Source organism: Ctenocephalides felis, unplaced genomic scaffold (assembly GCF_003426905.1).
Source record: "Ctenocephalides felis isolate EL2017-DRISC unplaced genomic scaffold, ASM342690v1 CF-g0.4_SCAFFOLD_03571, whole genome shotgun sequence".
Taxonomy (NCBI): domain Eukaryota; kingdom Metazoa; phylum Arthropoda; class Insecta; order Siphonaptera; family Pulicidae; genus Ctenocephalides; species Ctenocephalides felis.
Genome location: NW_020539725.1, coordinates 42,098,917 through 42,120,430, shown reverse-complemented (window position 1 = coordinate 42,120,430; position 21,514 = coordinate 42,098,917). Strand labels below are relative to the sequence as shown.

Below are 21,514 nucleotides of genomic sequence, written 5' to 3'. Positions count from 1 at the left end.
TTTTATATGTAGTACACATCACATTGTTGTTAACATAAAAAATGAAATACAACAAATAAGAAACAAGACGATCGTCTGTATAAATTTGAATCAACAGGACGTTATCTGGATCAGCATTTTGGTAAAAATATGTGTCTCTACAATTGTGAAAAAGATATTTGCAAAAGGTATTTTAATGAGACTGTAAATAATTCATTTACCAATTTTAGCAATACCCTAGCGTATATGAATTCGAATAAAAATAGTGAATTAATTTTATTTCCAAATCATTTTTATATAATACTGATGTTGATTTGGTAGTAGAAACTAAATTCATATTTGCTTTTGGCACTCAGATGGTTTATATTGAAAAATATTAAAATATCGAAATAAGCAAAGAATACGGCTATATAGGTCAGCACAACACGACATTATGAATCCTATTGGCAATTTCCTATGATTAGTATGCTTCGTATACTGGCTTCCGTCAGCTAAATTTTGAAAATTTTGCAAAAAAATCTTAAATCTTCTTTATGAGCACAAATATTTTCACATCCATTCTTCTAATGATGCAAAACAGGAGCAGCAGCAACTTGAGCATCAGAAGGTGGTGCTCTTTGAACTACAGCATTGAAACCATTAACTGGATCTGCAGTGTACACCACTGTCCTGAGAAGACCATCAGCGTCCAATAATGAGTAGCTGCCTCTTACTACATCTCCATCCCTGCTCTCATGTTGAGATTTTGAGTCTCCAGTTAAGGAATCTCGGACATCATAGGCATATGTGTATTGAGGATGAGGATCTGAATCCGGGTCCACGGCTAGAGCAACCGGAGCAATTGCCGGAAGAACTCCGGCACCAGTCAGTCTCAGGGAGATTATGCAGAGAGCACAGGCAGTGAAGAAAATGAACTAAAAGTAATGATTTATTATATATTTAATTATTGTGTTATTTACGATGTAGAAATTATATCACAAAAATATCAGAAATCAGATAAGATCAGAAATTTACACAAAAATATACAATAGTCTTATTGGCAGTATATGTGGTAAATCTATGATGAGCTAAGTGAGTACAAAAGGTAACATTTTTGGAGTATAGTGTTTGGATTTTAGAGGACAACGTATATTCCATTAAATATAATCGATTTTTTATCAATTTTCTGTTGCACATGTAATGTTCCGAATATATGACCACTAGTTTCAAGTTCATAGTAAATTCAGTGATCTTCATGCAAATAAAAGTTGGTTGGGTAAGTTGGTTGTGGAAAGTTGTTTTGAGGTTGAGGTTGGCAAATTTAAATTATTATGAAGCCAAATTAGAGTTGTAAAAATACAATAGCTCAACAAATTGAGAGTCACCGACGGTACTAACCATTTTATTAAGTAACATTCTCATATAAAGTTTAGTAATACTTTATTAAGTAAATGAAATATGTTGTAACCTCTCTTGTTGCATGTCACGCTGCATTTACATCACACGATTGTGGCATTGAATTTAAATAAAAATTCTAATGTCAAATATATGATTATATCATTTTTTCCCAAACTTTCTAAAGTTTCGAATATGTAAGTTAATTATAATATAATGTTTTGTTAAAATGTGCTTAAAATTCCATTTATAATATAATATCATTAATTCATAACACGTAGAGTTTAATATTAATAATTTATTCCTTGTATAATTTATGCATTAAATTAACTGTTAATTGATTAAAATGCGTGCAACTTTCTCCCAACACTGTGTGATACGAAATTAAAATAGAGATGCAATGTTTGAGAAAATAAATAAATAAAGATGTAAATAATGAACTAAAATTTAAATAAACAGTTGAACTTACTTATAACCTTCAAAAAAAATTACGACCAAAAATTTAATAAAAATTTAATGGTTTTATCACTGAATTAAAATATTGTAAGATAATGAATAATTTTAGTCAAGATTAGATAAAATGTGATTGTATTTTTCTTTCTTTCATATATTTATATACAATAGGAAAAGTATTTTTATTTCTCAGAACCAATTATAATGATACAAGTTGAAATATCAGAAATGCCGGCGGTGAAAGGAAATGCTATGGAAGCCCTTTAGTCGAAGGACATCGGACTGGACGAAGAAACGAGCGGAAAAAAGGTCAAGCTCTTCAAATCAGTTATTTAGATATGTTAATTATTCCGATGATCAATTTAAATGAGGCGATTATAAATCCGTGATCTCATCATATCAGGAACACGAGCATAAGAAATAAATATTGGTGATAAAACTATTTTTATTGTCAGCTATTTAAAAGAATAAAGTAAAATGTAACAACATGTGAATGGTGTGATGCTGCACACCAGCACTAAGATTGAAGAACATCAACTTAGCAGAACTATAGAATTATATAAAAATTTCTATTATTTAATAAAATAAAAAGGCTTTTGGATGATGAAACAAAGAGAAAACATCATATATGATTCGAAAAATACAAAAACATTTAAAAAAAGGCGACTTAGCAAATATTAAATTGGCTTTCTAATTGGATCCACTAATTCTGATTAACATGATTAATTGGGAGAGAAATATCCCTAAACCGTTATATAATATTGATTCTTGATTAGACATTACATAAATTACGAAAGATTAGTGAAATAATTAATTACCAACGCCATGAGCTTTAAGAAAATTAAGAAAAATGTGATCATTAAAAGGAAAATAATTATAATTACCCTCTTCTCTACATACACAAATCCGAGAGAATAAAAAATTAAGGTGTAATAGAATCATGTTATGAGACAAAAGATATTTTTAAATTTAATTTATTATTAATTGTTGTAATAAAATATCCTTTGATTTATTTATTGAATTTACTTACTACAAATTACAAAAATGTGCTAAGCTGCCATTATATTAATATAAAATCAAATAAAATTTGTATTATGAATTGATTAAAGTCAATTTAAATTAATATAGGATTGATATGGATAAAATCTAGTTTTTAATAATTAATAAAATAAAAAGGTTTACAGGTGGTAAAAAATTGTACATGGTTCGCCAAATTAAAAAATATATTAAAAGAAATGCGACTTGGCTAATATTAAATTTGCTTGCTAATTTGATTTACAGTCTTTAATCAACGTGATCAATTGGCAGAGAGATGAATATCCATAAACCCTTGAAATAATATTGATTTTTCATTAGACATTACATAAATTACGAAAAATTGTTAAATAATTATTTGCCAAACCAATGAGTCAGAAAGCTAAGAAAAATGTGATCATTGAAAGAAAAATAATCATAGTCACCTTCTTTTCTACCAATAAATTATGATTTATGCATTATGAATAGATATTTTTTTTACCAATCATAAAAAGATTAATGGAATCTACTATCTCTATCTACTATATTTCACTTCACTTTCTTTCAAAATTATAATATTTTGGGAAAAATATACTGCCAATATTTGACTTTATTGACTCTAAATAATAAAATTAATAAAAATTTCTATCAGTGATATTATATCATAAAAGAAAAAAAAATCACTATCACTTACTTTTTGTGTCGCCATTTCTTTCTTTTATCAAAAACACACTGAAAACCAACACAAAACCCAGGTCGTTAGCACAAAGTTGAATCAAATCGAACACGTCAGTCGTTTGTGAAGAATCGTCTTTGCGATCGCCAACTTATACTTTTGTGATTTCGCGCGAATCGTCCACGGGTAGGGATGCGCCTCGTGTGCCATCCGTGCCCGGAATGTCAAAATCGAAAAGAAATTAAATGCACTGCCAAAATAAAAACCGAATTGACCAACGAAAAATTAAATTGAGGCATCGATCGTGTACAGAATGGTTAAAGTTGGAACAAATCAGTTAATACGACTTGCTTTGGTTCTACTTTTGGGACGTCAGAACGCAGTTGTACGTGAATGAGAGCAGAGAAGAACTTTCGCTTTCGTTTCGCAGAAGACGTATGTAGTCTTCAGGTCGCGACGGTTGAATGTTGTGATATAATAGTGATATTTGCTGTTATTCAATTTTCATGGTACAATGCAGATGCCTTTAAAAGTGATAAAAATGTAATTAACCTACAACGTAATTGTTGGAATCAGTTCGTTGGAACATTTTCTTTGCGTTAGATGCTTGGAAAATAATACATCATTTGTTAATACAATTATAAATGAAATTTCATAAAAAAGTACTTACAAAAATCAACAAGAGAATATACATAATTCTAAAACAAATAACATAAACAAACTAAAATAAAATAGACTAAGATTCTGGTGTCCCAGAACTGAGCGTCAAACCGAAGTGACTGCAACAAACATAAAAAATAACGCAGAAATTTTTAATTTCACTCACAATCAGTATAAAGTTAACAAGTATTGTACCATCTTGCAATCCTGATTAAATGCGCAAATTCCGAATTGAACTTGCCAAAGCACTTCATCATATTTTTTTCAGAGTACGGCCTTTCAAAGTCATCAATTTTAGAAATTTTAATTCCAAAATTCAAAGACTTAATTTTGAGTCACTTGGAGAAATTATGCCCTTATTTTTGACAGTGGTTCCAGAATTGTTATTCACGGTTACGATTCCTAAATTTAAATGAACAAAAACAATCAAATTTAACCACAATAACCAAATAGTGGTAACAGTTTGACCATCAAGGTTGTACTTAAAAGCTCACAACTTGCAAGCTCTTTCTGGATAAAAAGATAATAGTTATAATCAACATTGTCACTCCGTTTCGTCCTGACTAATGTCAAAATTCAGCAGTTCTGCCTTTATTAAATTACTTGTTGATAAGGTCAAATAAAATATTATTTTGTTTGAGTAATTTCTAACCATATTAGCATACTTCAGAAAAGATGGGCGTATGCATTAATGTACGTAAATACAGTTTTCTGATACATTTTGGTAGAGCAGATCAGCCGATTTAAATCGACTACTGCTTTATATTATTTTTAACAGTCAACTTATTGGCTCATAATTTCTTTTAATTCTGATCCAACCATTATCAAGTTACATATATAATTGGACTCTCAAAATTAGCGTTAGACATATTCGTATCAGATTGTCTTTCAGATTTTAGCTTTAGCTATATCCATTATTACTTAGAAATATGGATCTAAAATCTGTTTTCAAGAAAAAATAGCTTTTCTCGAGCATTTTTATATGTAATTGAATAACATATTAGGAAAATTCTAATAATGCAATAATGAAAATGTAGATAGGTTAACCATTGGATTACAATCCAAAACCTGATGTGGAAGAAAATTTCAAATACAGCAGCTTATAGAACATTCTGATTGGTGCTGAATACAATTATAAAAAACTATTAGCTTTCTTCAATAGGTCTAATATATGCGAAATTAATATAATGAATACTAATATATGAAATATTAATTTCAAAATTATTCATATCTGCTCTCGCCAATCGATTGTTTTACTAGTAATACAATGTGTTTAATTTGACCTTCAAAATGCCAATACTTTATCATACATTAAAATTTTCATACTAAATTTATATTACAAATATTTCTTAATATGTTTGAATAGACTTCAAATTTCTCAAAAATAAAAGAATCATAATTGTTAATAAAGAGAGAAGCATCGTCGCTATTCTTTAAAGCTCAACGCCACTTCTAATTTCTACCTTAGATAGGTTCATTAGATAGTTCAATATCGATTCTAGCCAAACAGTTTGAACTTTACTAATGATATTTTCAATTTTATCTCAAAAATGCAAATACAATATTTTAGTTTGTACTTACATTTTAAATATTTCCCAAAATACATTAATGAACATGACCTTTCTCAAAAAAAAATCGTATAAGAGGAAAGTGCCTACCAACAAGTTTCCTTAAAACCCAATGTCACACACTTCTAATTCCTGCTTTAGATAGGTTTAGTGTTAAATATCGATTGGGTTATGTTGTCGTTTTCATACAATTCGGTTTATTTCGAAGAAGAAGCTCCGTTCGCCTTACAACTGATGCGGGATTACATGTGGAGTGATGTAATCCATATGGATTACCTAGTATAGTAGTTTCCCGTGGAACCGGATCGTGTCTGCTCTGAGGTCTTTGTGCAAATGTCGTGCTGATCGCATGCTGAACCTCACACAACGACATTTGCTTGTACCAGAATGTTCAACTAGTTGTCATATTGTATTAACCCATATTACACGGTAATGCTATTGATAACATCACGAATCGATAACTTATGCATGCGCTTACTTTAATTTGTAAACCATGCATAATACTTTTAAATCTTAAATAAAGATTAAAATGTGTATACCATACATTTTAAACGCTTCGCTAAATTGCGATAATATAGAGCTCAGAAATCCATAATATGCAACTTTTCTGCCAATGAAATAGAGTAAAAAAAGAATCACATCGTTTTGAATGAAACACATGATTTTAAAATATGTCTCAGAGTATACAAAGCATTAGATTGAGATAAAATAGAAAAACTATGATTTGAAAAATTTTACTGAATTTGAAAAAATATATTAGGTTGTCAAATATCTCCCTTCCGCTTTTTTGCTCTTGGTTTATAATACAAAAAGGCGAAAGGGAGATATTTGACAACCTATTATATTTGTCTCATTAATTAATTGCATTAGCAACTCTAGAAATTACAGTGAAAGCTACAGATATTAAAAAAACCTGGAACATTTTGTTTCAATATAATTGAATCATTTAGCACATGGATAATTGTTTAAATTATATTGCTAGAACTAATTTAAGGGAAATTTTCAAAAAATCGAATTTTCAATTTTCCATATTTCGATAGGCTATACCTTTAAAAATAACATACCAAAATTTTAAATCGATATCTTGAATAGTTTTTGAGTCACAGCCATTTAAAGAGTATATATATAGTATATAGTATAACGATTATTTAATCTTTAAACGCGTTTTTCTCGAAACAGCATTTTCTGAATTTGCTGCAGCGATTACTCAAAAGCAAATGATCCGATTACTATCATTTTTTTTACATGTTCTATATATAGTTCTCCGTAAAATGAACTATCAATTTTTTGATCGGATCAAAAATCGAATTTTGACGGTCCAAAAAAACGACCAAGATTTTGGGTTTTTTTAAAAAATGCCGTCATTGTGTCAATTTTTGATTTTTTTCTTTATCGTAGTTCATTTTACAGACAATATTATCTAGTTTAACCAGATTTTTTTTTTTTAATTTCATCCACGTAGAAGGCCGGAATCACTGCAGCAGTGAAAGGCCTTTTTTTGTCGCGCCGTTGGAGATCGACGATAACAAAAAATATTTATTTTTTTTCTTCAAAAATACATATTACTATGTATTCTTAAAACATGTATAAATATATTCCTAAAATTTTGAAATGATTGATATTTGATTGATAAAGTAAAAAGTTTTCTAGAGAATTTGAGTCTATATATATATATATATATATATATATATATATATATAAACCTATTTTCCAGATATTTTTAAGAATAGAATCCACATAATTGCTATGTACAAAATTTTCATAATTGAAGTTTTCTGTACTATACTATATAGTATATACTATATTTTTTTAAAAGATTCAAAGCTCCTCCTCTTGTCGTTGGCCTCCATATCTAATTTATCGTAATTATAGAATGTAGGTGTAAAACAGTTGTAATCAGACTATAAATATAAAAGTTTCAATATTTAACCATTTTTAGCTAATTGATTAAATTTAGATCGTATTCGATGATGAATACATGAATTCAAACTTTAAAAAGTTTCTTTTATTATCATTGCTAATCAAATATTTAGCTAAATCACGAATATGGCTCCCTTACAAAAGTGTAAGAAAGAATTACTCAATTGACACTATATATAATTCATCTTTATCTGTAATAATAAATGGAACTAGTTGTAATAAAAAAAATCCATTATATATCTTTTCCTAAACAAAAGTAGAATCAAATTTATTCTATTCCTCACTTAGGTTAATGCCTTTGCAAAATCACTTTACATATGTGAATTTTAACACTTAGATAATTTATGTGATAAAAAATTTGAATACTTGCAAGGTGTACTTGATAAATTGCATATAATTTGCATTAATTTAAAGAAGTGAACAAAAGAAACATTATGAAACAAAAGGGGAAAGCAGGATTGCACCAGATAATACTAGGCTATACAAAGTCTCGAAATTATTCAAATTATAGATCATTCTTTAATTTTTTAGAACTAATTTAGATTCTACTTTTAGTTTTAAGTTATAATTAGAACTAATTTTAGATAGGGAACTAAATTAAAATAGTATTAAATTATTTAAGTGGAACTAATTTTAGGTAGATAACATTCCTAACGGTGGTTTAAATAATTGAATATCAAATATAGAAATTACTTAATAAGTTCAATATTTAATCTATATAAAGTATAAAGAAGTGTCAGTGTGTGATTTGTTCTCGGTTATACCAGTGAAATTATATGAATTATTTACATAAAGTTGAAAAATAAAAGTATGTAGTGCCTATGAAATATGTTCAACAATACCAATAACAAATATAAACTAAAAACGCTAGAATAAATCGAATCGCTAATCTTCGACATCATCGAATTTGGAATGATTGATCAGTGTATAAAAATGACTTCAGTGATTAAGTTTAATTGATTAACTTTAAGTTTATTAAGTTTACCTAATTTAATTATAACTCAAAACAAATGTAACTGTAAAAATAAAATCCAAGATTTAATATTGAATTCAAACTCAGTAATGGTATTGAAATGAAAGTTGTTCACAAAATGCATATTCATAAATATGTGATTATAGGTTGATAAACGTATAAATTCCAAAGAACGGAGGCTCTTTTCGCATTTCTTCTCCTTGTTTGGCTGAATAAATTGTAGATAATTTATCTATCGATTACACAATAGAGAAATAAAAATATATGTATATATACCAATATATGCACTAAAAATTTTTAATAAAATCATTGAACGCACGACATCAAGTAAAATAGATAAGATAAAGATTTTAGCACAAATAAGGGAAATTGCTGCAACTTCCCGTACCGAAAACTAAATTATAAAAAAAACTTGGCAAAACTTTGAAAAAATTAGATTTTTGAGAAATTTTGAAATTTTTGAAAGAATTTGACTTTTTTGAAAAATTTGATTTTTTCATATTTTGATTTTTTTTTGTATTTCGATTTTTTTTTAAATTTTGAACATTCTTTAAAGCAATCACGCTACATAGCTGATTTGGAGTCGATATATCGAAGCGCGTAAGCGCCGCGTAGTCATCTAACGTGTGAACATTGGTACGGAACCCATATAAATGTACATAAAATTTGTAACGTGTGAACATTGGTACGGAACCCATATAAATGTACATAAAATTTGTACTTATTATTATAATCATTACAAAATATCTAATAATACGATGTATATATGTCTAATTTTCATTTTTGACGGCCAAATGACGTTATTTTTTACTTTTTTTATTGGACCTCCGAAGACGCTGGACCTGCCTTTATAAAAATTTTACCAATAAAATGTTTTTTGAATTATTTAAATCGGATGCTCCATTATCTCAAAAACTAAAATACCATTATTGGCACTTTTTCCCCCGTATCAAAAAACGGCTAGACCTGCCTTTGCGAAAGACTAACTGCTCTTTCCAACGGTTTTTAAAATTTCCAAAGCTCGACGAACTTTGGTTCACATATACTCACTCATACATTGTCTTTTCAATTTTAATCTTAAGCTATACAGAAATGTCGAGAAAACCTAAAACTAGCAAGTTGGATTTTCTGTAAAAAGCTAACTAACTAATTGTTATTATGTTGAAATGTTAATAATACTTATAATACGAAACTTATAATACAACCAATACGAAATTTTTTAAAAAGTTATATAGAGGTGTAAAGAATCCAATATAATTGAAAGTTATTATATGACATTTATAAAATAAATTTATTAGAGGTACGCATTATTAACTGAGAGAGGAAACTTGCGAACATGTCTCCACATATGTGAACAGGAAGCGGATATTCTGTACTGCACGTATAACAATTAAGACGTGCTTTAATTAATTGCATGAAAATACACGGTTACAAAATGTGTTTGAACATATTGCAACACCTGCTACAAATTGTAAGTCTAGTTGCCACATATAGCTTTCAGAAAAATGACTGATTTAAATAGATGCCTAAAATTGAACCCACGGGTATCGAATTTTTTGGGGGATCAGTTATTAGTATCAGAAAAATTTAGTCTGTTACATCTATATTTTTATGCAGATAAATTGATTGCAGATTTTTATTGAGATAAATTGATGACGATGACCAAAAAAACTTTGACGTGAAAGGTGACAACGATCAATCAAACCAATTAAAATTAAAAAAAAAGAGAATAATAAAAAAATTGATAAAGATAGCAATGAAAATTTCGAAGGTAGTTAAAAAATAAGTATGATATATGTAAAAAAGTATCCAACCTAGTGGGAATCACATATAAAAAGCTAGCGACCGATAATAAGTGTTTATTTTTGTATAAAGTGCAAATTAATATATGGATAAATATTGTATGTACTATTCGTATTTACAGTAAATAAAAAATCATCAATAATATCTGTCTTGTGAATGACGAAAAATATATTAATTTTCAATAATTAATTTGAAATTATTGCAAACTGTTCGATAATTAATATTAAATGCTAACGAGTATTTCTTTCGGAGATCAGTTCAGTTGGAAAAATCTAGCAAACAACCCAAAGCGCAAATATATCATTAATGAAAAAATAACAAATTATTGTTTAATAAACTAATTGTTTTCCTTTTTTAGAAGAAATCTTAGAAAAAAATGATACTGGAAGTAAAATATTAAAAATGATCGAGAAATTATGAATTATCAAGTGCATAAAATTTTTGCCCATGGAGTTTATCTTCTCTAAAAATTCCTATTTAGCAAATATTTATGTTTTCTGAGTATTTCAAGTCATTCGGAATCGCTCGACACCAACATTAGAAAAAGTTGTGTGTGTCTGAGCTTTTGACAAAGATCTTTTTTTAATTATTTATATTTTGATAAAACTTGAATGATGTTGAAGTCTAAAATCCTATTTACTATGTGTTCTCCGCATTTCAAATCATTCTGAATCGCTTGACACCAAAATCAGAAAGAGTATGTGTGTGCTTGAGCTTTCGATAAAAAACGCTTGTTAATTTTTTTTAGAAGATTTTGATAAAACTTGAATGATGCTAAAGTCTAAACTCCAATTTGCTATGTGTTCTCGACATGTTAAGTCATTCTGAATCGCTTGAGTGGTTTAAACTAAATATCAGAGCTTGGAATAATTGGAACAACTGTAGAAGTTGCTAAAATCAATTCTTATTAAGTCGATTATTTACATATATCGAGTTTGAAACTTGCCTTAAGGCACTGACGCCTAGATTTTCTAACTATCTAATCTTTAACATTTGTTAATAAGAATTTAGTAATGTATAAAAATTTAATTATTTTTAGTTTAAAATGCTTTCACGCTTAAAGAATTTTATCCCTGCTTGATATGCGACCACAAATACTCACAGAAATAATAATTGCTCGATAACAGAGCGCAAAATATATTCAAATGCACATGCAATAAATCTAATATATAAATATTTTTGTATTATAACCATATCAAAAAAGTTAATAATACACAAATATTATTTAAATTTTACATTCTGTCAAAAATCAATCGAATTTTCTATAATTTTCATGGACTAGTATGAGCACATAAATCTTTCGGATATAATAAATGTCTCATATTTCGAATTTACATGAATAACGGCTGTATGGTAAACAAAATCTTAGAAAGTATATATTAAATTGATGTGACTATTTATAAAAGTATTATATAGATCAATACAAAAACAACTTCTCAATCTTGAAGGAGATAAAGTTCTGAAAACTCTACTACTCATTTCAAACCGAATGTGCTAGTAGCCTTCGAGAAGAAAAGTGAAAAATTATTTTATGTCGATTTAATAATTGTTCACAATAAGATAAATAATTTTATTAACAATTAAATGACGCGGTAAATTTTCACGGTATCCAATAATATTATGAATTAGTATTAAATGGGTTATTGCTAACATTATTAGGAGCTCCCACAATTATGCAACATACTAATATAATTATAAATTTATTACATTAAAAACAGTTTAAAAAAAATGCACTCTGAGCAAATTAAATTATATTCTATTTGAAAGCTATTCTCATTTTATTAATTTGTGCCAAGTGCATAATTGTGCAATATTTTTGATAACTATCAGTAAATAAATATATAATTGTCAGTAATAAACAGTCTAAAATTAGATTGACGTTTCCAGATCTTTTTTAAATTTGAACAATAGCTATAGTAAAACATTTTTAATGATCACAAGTGCCTAACTCAATATTTAATAAAACTCTCTTTACCATAGTTGAACAACCTTTTCTTGACAACGTTTTCAAATTGCGATTGATGTGCACGAATAAACCATTATCAAATTATTTTACACACTAGGTGTGTATTTTAGGTTCCAGTATTATTGGCAACGTTAGTATATAAAACGAAGCCAAAAATAAGAAAATGCATAAGTTGATACGATTAACATACGAAATGTTATCCCAAAAAGATAAGGTAAACGTAGTGCTAGATTTTCAATCACTAAAATATTAACATTTTTTTCATAGAATTTTAATGATTTTGCAAAAAAGTACAAAATTATTCAACTTTTTTTTTCTTATTATATATCAAATAAATTTAGATAGGTAAATAGTTGTGTAAAAATTATTATATCAATTTTTTTTCTGACATGAAGTGTTAAATTTGTTATAAAATACTATGACCAAAATAGATTAATGTTTTGAAACTTTTTTTATAGAAATTAGCAACATGGATCGCAATCTTGGCAATGATATTTATAAATGAATGCAATGCCTATGTGATTTTTTCGAACATGCCGCCAAATCAGGCGTCGCCATGGTCCAGACGATCTCAGTTTATTCATGATCTCAGTCAGGTTAGTACATTATAATACAAAAAAAATCTAAACATAGGTACTTATGACGACCTAGCATTTTATTATTGTAGACAATAACAATGGTTTGATAAACAGTAGTTATATTCGAATGTACGACGAAGTGGTTTTTTGTGCATACACTTAAAGAATTTCGAGTACATACAGTAGTATAGACTATTATGATTTTCAAGATCTAATGTAATTTAAATATAGCTTTAAAAATATTGTGAATGCAAAAATATGTTTATTTCTTCATATAGACGTATCGACACTTGTATCATCATTCAGTAATTCAAACCAAGAAAAACCAAAAACACAAAATTGGATACCTTTTTCATGATTGAAAAATTTAACTCTGGAATAAAACTAATGAAAACAACATCGTAAATTTAAATTAATTTGTAATATTTTAATTAACTAGTTGGTATTGGTATTTTGCCTTGAGGCAAGTTACATGAACTGCCCGATATGTGTAAATAATCGGCTTAATCAATAAAAAAAAAATTTATGAGTGATTAAAAATATTATATTGCGAGTGGATTTATAACACATAATTGAAAACGAATAAACTCGTTAACTTGGAGTATTTTTTAAATGCAAATTTTCAAAAATCAATAATTTTCATAATTGAACCTGTTTCCATAGGACTTTAATAGGGCTTTTAAATTTCTGAAATCGGTTCAGGCGTTTTTGAGAAAACGTTGAAAGGTCTAATTTTGACAAATGCCAAAAAAACGATACTAATTTTTGCAAACTTTAAAGAGTTTTCAAAATTAAACGGCTTGTCGAAGGACCGTAATATTTTAGTATGATCTACAAGACTATGGTATCTACCGTCAAAAAAAATCATAAAAATCGTCGATTTTTTCTAAAACACTTTATTATAAGAAAACGGCTCGGCCGATCTTTACCAAAAACTAATCAGCACGATTCCCAACCAATATCTATAGAATGGTTTTTGAGTTTTCGAAATCAATTCAGAATTGCGGGCTAAAACGTAGACGAAAAATTTTTCACTTTTCTGCAATTTACAAAGAAACAGCTCGGCCGATCGTCGCATTAAATTAAAAAAAAACGTCGATTTACGGCAAAAAAGGTGTTCACACACACACACACACATACTTTTCCAAATTTGGTCTCATTCGATTCAGCATGGCTGGAAACGTCGAGAAAACATAAAATTGGCGAGTCGGATTTTTTTATGAAAACATAAACTTCTCCTTCGGGAAGTTAATTATATGATGATTCGATTTTCGTTGAGAGATATAGATATGAATAGCATCAAATAAACCTTGTGTACAATAGTATGCAAAGATGTTATTGATATAATCATTTTCTATCTAATTATGTAAGACTTATATTCAATAACAAAATAATTTAAAATATTTTAAATGCGGATACTGTGAACGAACAAGCGTTGAAGGTATAATAAATTTGCATAACGGGGAAACGTCAAAAATTAATTACATTTGTTATTATACACTTTCCTTAACTAAGAAGAATTTTTTTTCTAATTAATTACAGATTCAAAGCGATTACAATGACGGATCCCCCGAATACAATTTCTCCTACGACGTGGAAGACACTGATGGCACAGGCGATTCGAAATGGCAGACAGAAACGAGCGATGCCTCAGGTAATAATATTTGAATTTAAAATTATATTTAATAAGATAATTAAATATAAGATTTAAAGAAATCATGACAGCATTTCCATCAATTTAGTGGATGTTTGTAGTTTCATGTTGCAAACCCACACTTGGAAAGAAAACTTGCAAACTAACTTTCTGCACAATAATGCTTTTGGTAGGTAACACAAGAAGTCAAAGATGCAAAAATTCTAAATCCAATCGATTTGTTAAAATTTAAATCATTCACAGATCAATCATTTATTATCTTAATTACATATAATGATCCGTAAAATTCCGTTTAATCAGCAATGATTGCGAAGGGATTACGCAAAGTACTCACAAATTAGATTATTAATGATGATTTAGATTGGAATTATAACATTAATTCGTGTAATTATTATATAGATACCTTAATTTACAATTTATTATTATTCCAAACCTTCCATTAATTCAACCTTCATTTACACTTGCAATAATAATTTGCAGTCAAATATTATATGAAATGTCTAGACATAATAACTAATTACCAGATTAATGGTCGTTTTTTGTGAAGTACACCTAAATTAATGAATTAAATCACTGGAATTTTTATTGTTATTGACTTTTCACTCGTATATTTACAAAAATAACTTTAAATGATCAGTATTTTATACATTGTTGAATTAATTGTAATTTTAAAGAAAAAAACAAAATGAATTGATTCTTAACGTGCAAAAAATGAATTATATGAGTAAATAGTCAAGTTTGAAAACACCAAAAGCGAGAAAAATAATGTGAATCAAAATTTAAGATATTAAAAAACATCAAATATATAAAATTAACGCCAATATTCATTAATATCAATATCGTTGAAAGAAATTGAAATTTCAATATTACATCTTGAAAATAAGTTACTTCTATGGGCGTATCAATTACCATTTTATCAAAGCGAATCCAATTATTATTTTAAAGCTTTATATTAAATTTTATATTTGTATTCATAAATTTGTTCAATACTCAAAAATTTATCGAGACAAATGCTGAAATTTAATTTTTGCATTTAATTTTTTTGAACTAGACAAGGATTTCAAATCTATCTAATGTTGCAGGAAAATAATTATAACAAGTCAATAGACAAATACCAGCATCATATTAATAAAGTACAATAGTGATAAAATATTCAAGAGATTATAAAAATACGCCCAATTCGAATTTTATTAAATATATATAATATGACCATACCATCTATTTCACCATCAATATGTACCTGTTGCATCTGATGCGTTTGCTGGATTATAGCGTAAAATAATAATTTTAAAATTTTATTAGTAACTAGCAAACCCGACGAACTCCGTTTCGCCACCAGATGGTTAAGATGAAGAAATTTTTTGTTTGTTTTATATTTAAAAAGGAAAAATTTGATTTTATTACACAACAGTAATGAATTTATTTCGATTACAAAAATCGAAGTGTTTTTTAGTTCAACTTCTCTAAGTAAATGAAAGTGAATCCGCAAATTATCCGTTTCATTGAAGTGCTCTTTGGTAAACCACATTTTTTGTTTTTTTGGTCTGACGTTAACACAAGCAAAGTGGATGGTTTTCCAACTCGTAAACAGGCAACGCATAACTGCACATATGAAAAACAATGATTTTCTAAATAATCTATTTGATATTTATCCCGCAAACACTAAGCGATTAGCAAAAAGCGAACTGGAAATTGCAATCGTTTGAAGTCAAACGAAAGACCAGTCGGAATCATTGGTATGTCACTAAATCGCTAGCAATTTTTGATTTGCATTAAGGCACGATGCCATGCACAACTAATTTTCTTAGCTATAAACCTTGCGGAGCCCAAGACCTTTCCAACGAATGCAAAATTGTCGAAATCGGTTTGTGCGTTCTGGAGTTATATATTCAGGAAGGAAAACCCGACTTATTTTTATATATATAGAAGATAATAGTTTTAAAATTTTATTAATAATAATACTATATATGACCGCATAAAAATCTGATTCTAATAATAAATTAACTGAATATAATTTCTATTTTGTGATCCCAAAGTCTGTTTGGGACTGTTTTCTATTCGACATTGTGGAAGATAAATTTTAATTCCCATTTTTTTAATATTAGGTATGATTCGTGGGGCTTATTCCTTATTAGAGCCTGATGGTCAAACAATGAGAACTGTACGCTACACTGCCCACCCTGTAGATGGTTTCAGAGCTGTTGTTTCTAGAGAAAATGCTGGGACTAACAATGGATTGGTGGCTGCCAACTTGGCTGCCATGAGAAGAGCAAATAACTGGAGATTCAGACACAATTAGAAAAAAAAATCAGGATAATTCCGAAATTAGTAATACCTTCAATGGTAAATGAAACATATTCAACTTATCACAAACATTTCTCTGATCGGCTATAAAAAATGTTAAACTCACACTCACCAATTTCAATCTTATTTTTTAATTTTTAATTTTCTACCATTTTAACTAGTTAATTCATAATTTATAAAGTTAAATGAATAATCATAAATTAGTTGATTTCATAGTCATAATGATTGGTATTTAAATTGGCAGTATCAACATTTTTTACTAATATCAACCATTGCTTAAACTTCCCATAACTAGATTTCAATTGCGAACAAATAATTTCTTAAGTAAAAGTGCTCAGTTCTGATTTAAATTTAATACATGTAGAAGTCGAAACCTTACAATAAAAAGTCTTCAAAATTATTATCATTTCGTTATAAACCATTGAAAAACAAAATCAAAAATAATTTGGTTTGGTGTTGCATTTGTTTTATATGGTATAAAAAATTAGAATTTACACTGAATAACTATTTCGGCTCTCCATATATCCTTACTATTAATTTGCTGTTTATATAATCAAAAATATTATAAAAAGGTAAATTTGTTACCATCAGACATTTGATCAATCACTTTGTATTTGTAACGCTCGTGTTACAAGAAAGTGCTGATTAATCATTGTTCAAAAATATATTTCGCGTTATAAAAGCAGCAAATCGAAATAATCACTTGCTTCAATTTGAATTCAAATTTCTTTATATAATTTTCCATTTTATGTATAATTTTCCACACAATTTTCTTTATTTATCCCTTATTTATAATAAAATACCTGCAGATGTATGGAACTAGAAGAATGACGTTAACGATAATCGTTAAACATTAAAAATATCATTATTATAATATTCTTCATCTGTTGAGCAATTATCATTTCGTAATATTTTACCATATCAACAATATATAGGTAATTCTATCATTACTACAAGCTATTATTTAAGTATTCCACAAACCCATTGACGACCTTGCATGTCCAATTGATAATGATCGCCCAGATTTTTGTACAAAAGTTTTGAAAAGTCGGTCAAGTTGTATCTGATGTAATTCATACAGCATGTATCCGAGAAATTATAGAACTTTTAACAAAATTTGTTTTTGTAGTGTAGATAAATTTCTTATTTTTAATGTAAGATAATTTAATTATAGGTAATATTGGTTTAGAAAAATTAAATGCATTATTAAGCTTTGTACATAACTGAATATAAAATAAATCACTTGCATAATATTTGGAATTAGTATTATTTTGATACATTTTCAGTTTATTCTAATGACTAAAAAATATACATGAGACATTTGAACTCATAATAGAAATCGACATCATACCAAGTTATTGAGCAACTTTTCCTAATTCACATTACAGTTTTTACTGATTTTTTCAATGATTACGAAAGAAAGAAATTTTGAAACATTTTAAGTGAGTCGTCTTTGGCATAATTTCATTTTTGGAAAAATTAATTATATTAAAGCTAGAATTACAAATATAAACAAGTACTTCCGAAAACAACTTTCTGCACCAGCAAATATAAATACATAACAAATATAATTTTGATCGATTAATTTTTTGAGATGACTGCGCCTACAAAATTAAATTCTCCTCTTTATTGAAGATACTGCTAGCAAAATGCTAATTTTTTTACATATGTACAAGATATGATTTCTTCAGAGAAAACCGATTTTGCTCATGAACTGTAATATTTCAGCTTATACCAATCAAATAAAATATAAATTTCTATGCAAAAACATCAAATTTATCGACCATTTATTAGATTTTCCTAATCTTTATGGCTGGTGAAACGTAATTTGTTAACAATATACCCATTTTAATCGTGACATCGAATTATCGACAAAAGTCTAGGTAATATCCGCGAACATCTCTATTTGCTTTCAAATAGCCAATTTATTTATAAGAGAAAACTTATACGTCTATGTGATACACGTTTGGACATAAGGATAATAAAAACTACAATGGACTTAACTCTACTTTCAATAGTGATCTATTGATAAGGTATAAAAAAATCAAACTAAGTCGTTGTTTCATTTAAAAATTCCCAAAATACGTAGAAAAAAATATTTATATAGATTATATCATTTTCAACAATTAAAAGTAATTTAATAAGAAACTTTTTGCAATTTTTGCTGATCATTCAAAATAAATGCACTATGCCCCTGTAAGTTTTTTAACCAAATTTCTATCTTTCCATAGAAACTAACTATTTCAATTTGCTATGATGTAATTGCTAACTCTAGTATTATTAGAAGACTCTCCAGTAGTTTACCAATTTTTTATGAAATTATTATTAAATAATATTATAATAGTAATACTGTATTATATTTAGTGATATATATGCAATGCCACGAAATGCTATTTTCACTCATAATCAAAATCATACTTTGGATCTAAAATTGAAAAGTGTACTCAAGTGAAAACTGATGACACTACTGCTTGATATCAAGCTGGTAGAAGAGGGTATCCAACCAGGAACTAGAGAATACAAGAAAAAACTCTTACCACATAGAGACAAAAAGCTCAGAAGCTAAATTTATTTATATACCAATGTTATATAATGGTAATAGTATATACGCTCTTTTTAATTAATTATCACATTTCAATGATTTAATAATAATACTTGTGGTTATATTTTCATATTCTTCGATTTCAATATGCACTTATGAAGATGCGAGTACTTACCCAAACAATAAAGAGAAATTAATATTACGTGACTTACTGTCATACAATAATACACAAGTATATAAACAAATTTTTATTCTAATAAAAATACCTACTACTTTCTCCAATACATTACACAATATTGCATATAGAAATGTCACCGCAAAATCTTAACGTATTTTTTTGTAAATATGATTTTCAATACAAATAGCGTTACAAAATAATTTAAATACAGAATATGTTGACCATAGATCTATTTATCTAATAGAAATTCTTACATATATTAGGCAAAAGCATGAAAGTTAAGTTTTGGTGATTCAAGAGCTTCATTCAATTAGAGATAAGAATAATAAATAATTTTAAATCGACTTGGAGAATAGTTAAAAAAATGAGAAGGATAAAATAATAACATTGTGCTCTAAATGGAACATAGACTAAATTAATTGCTTATGTAAATTAAAAAATATGGATTATATGTTTCCCATTAAATTTGCTGAATTAGCTGTACACTATTTATGAGTGATTGTGCCAATTGCTTATTGTGAAATTAGATGCCTCGATATGAAAGTGGCAATAAATGACTTCCTTAATACATGATACATTTAAATCAATTTCCGATTATAAAACACATCCATATAAATATTCATATAAATTGAGAAATAAATACTTAATCACGTCCAGATATATCACAAATTAATGATTGAAATAAAATTATGGTATAATTGCAGGTAGGAACTATATTAGAAACGTTATGAGTCTCTTATAAATCTTAAATTTTTGATGATTGAACAACTGTATTACCAGCCTCCTTAAATTCGAAAATATTTCATTCCTTAACCATGGAAATGAAAAATTAAAGTAGTAGTAGTAATATCAGGTTTTTACTTGAAATAATATATCCAAAATATGAATTATAAGATATAACAAAGGATATTAATTATTCGAAAACAATGATGTGATATATACTTATCACGTCAGAATTAGATAAAAAATCTGATAAAAAATCTCACCAGATAGAGGATAAGCAAATGGTTCTGGGATCATATTAATAAACCTAGATTGAAGTTTCGCATTTGATTGCTGTTCGCACAAACAAAAATATGATTCAAATAAATTTTGAATACATATTTAAATTCAAATCAAAGTTGTGAACAACTTGATATTAAGCTTGATAAAAATATGTTTCAAAGTGTGGGGGCATTTGTTGGCATTGCTGCAATATATCATCGCTCTTAAAACACAATGACATTGCTTCACAATAAAAAATATATCAAATAGATAGTTATTTTTTCCATTTGAATTTTTTTTCGAAAAGACATGTCAATGTATAGTTAAATGACTTCAAAAACGACCAAATCCTTCGTAGAACGTAGGAGCTACGCATTTCGTAGAACATACTTCGTTCATGAACCTAGACACAACGGAATTTACTATGAACACAAGGATAACCGAAAAATAGCGAGTCCTTGTAAATCATTCCGAACCACGCCGAAAATATTATAATGGTTCTCGAGCACTTTTTGAAAAAAAAACGGAAATTTTGAAAAAAAATCCGGTTTACCGGGCATTCCGAACTGTTGGGCGCCGGACTAAAGGACTTCTACTGTAGATAAATAAGGTTGAAATGGTATGGACTAGAGATAGGTAACTCACTCCGGAGTTATCACTCCGATACAACTCCTGCCTCGGAGTGAATCCGAGTGGAGTTGTTTCACAGGATTTGTCATATCCGACTTCCCTAAACTGGTATTAAATCTGTTAACTCGTGCAGATATTTACTGTTTTTGGCGTTTTTGCTTTGGGAAGGAAGCGGTCACTTTCTCATCTCACAGGCAGTTTTAATGACCTTTTAGGTATAAAAGTCAAGATAATACAAACCGTTGTGTATTTTCCAGA

General features: G+C 28.0%; 2 protein-coding genes across 2 annotated transcripts in view; both read right to left on the bottom strand.

Annotated features, from left to right (window-relative positions):
- Window positions 1-21,514, bottom strand: part of LOC113386771 (neurobeachin-like protein 1) — a 119,670-nt gene that overhangs the window by 58,418 nt on the left and 39,738 nt on the right. The gene's annotated exons all lie outside the window — the stretch shown is intronic.
- LOC113384734 (larval cuticle protein A2B-like) lies at window positions 543-3,529 on the bottom strand. The gene is made up of 2 exons (XM_026622497.1): window positions 3,515-3,529; window positions 543-893 (listed from the first exon to the last, which is right to left on the bottom strand). The coding sequence occupies exons 1-2, from the start codon at window positions 3,527-3,529 to the stop codon at window positions 543-545; spliced, it is 366 nt and encodes a 121-aa protein (XP_026478282.1).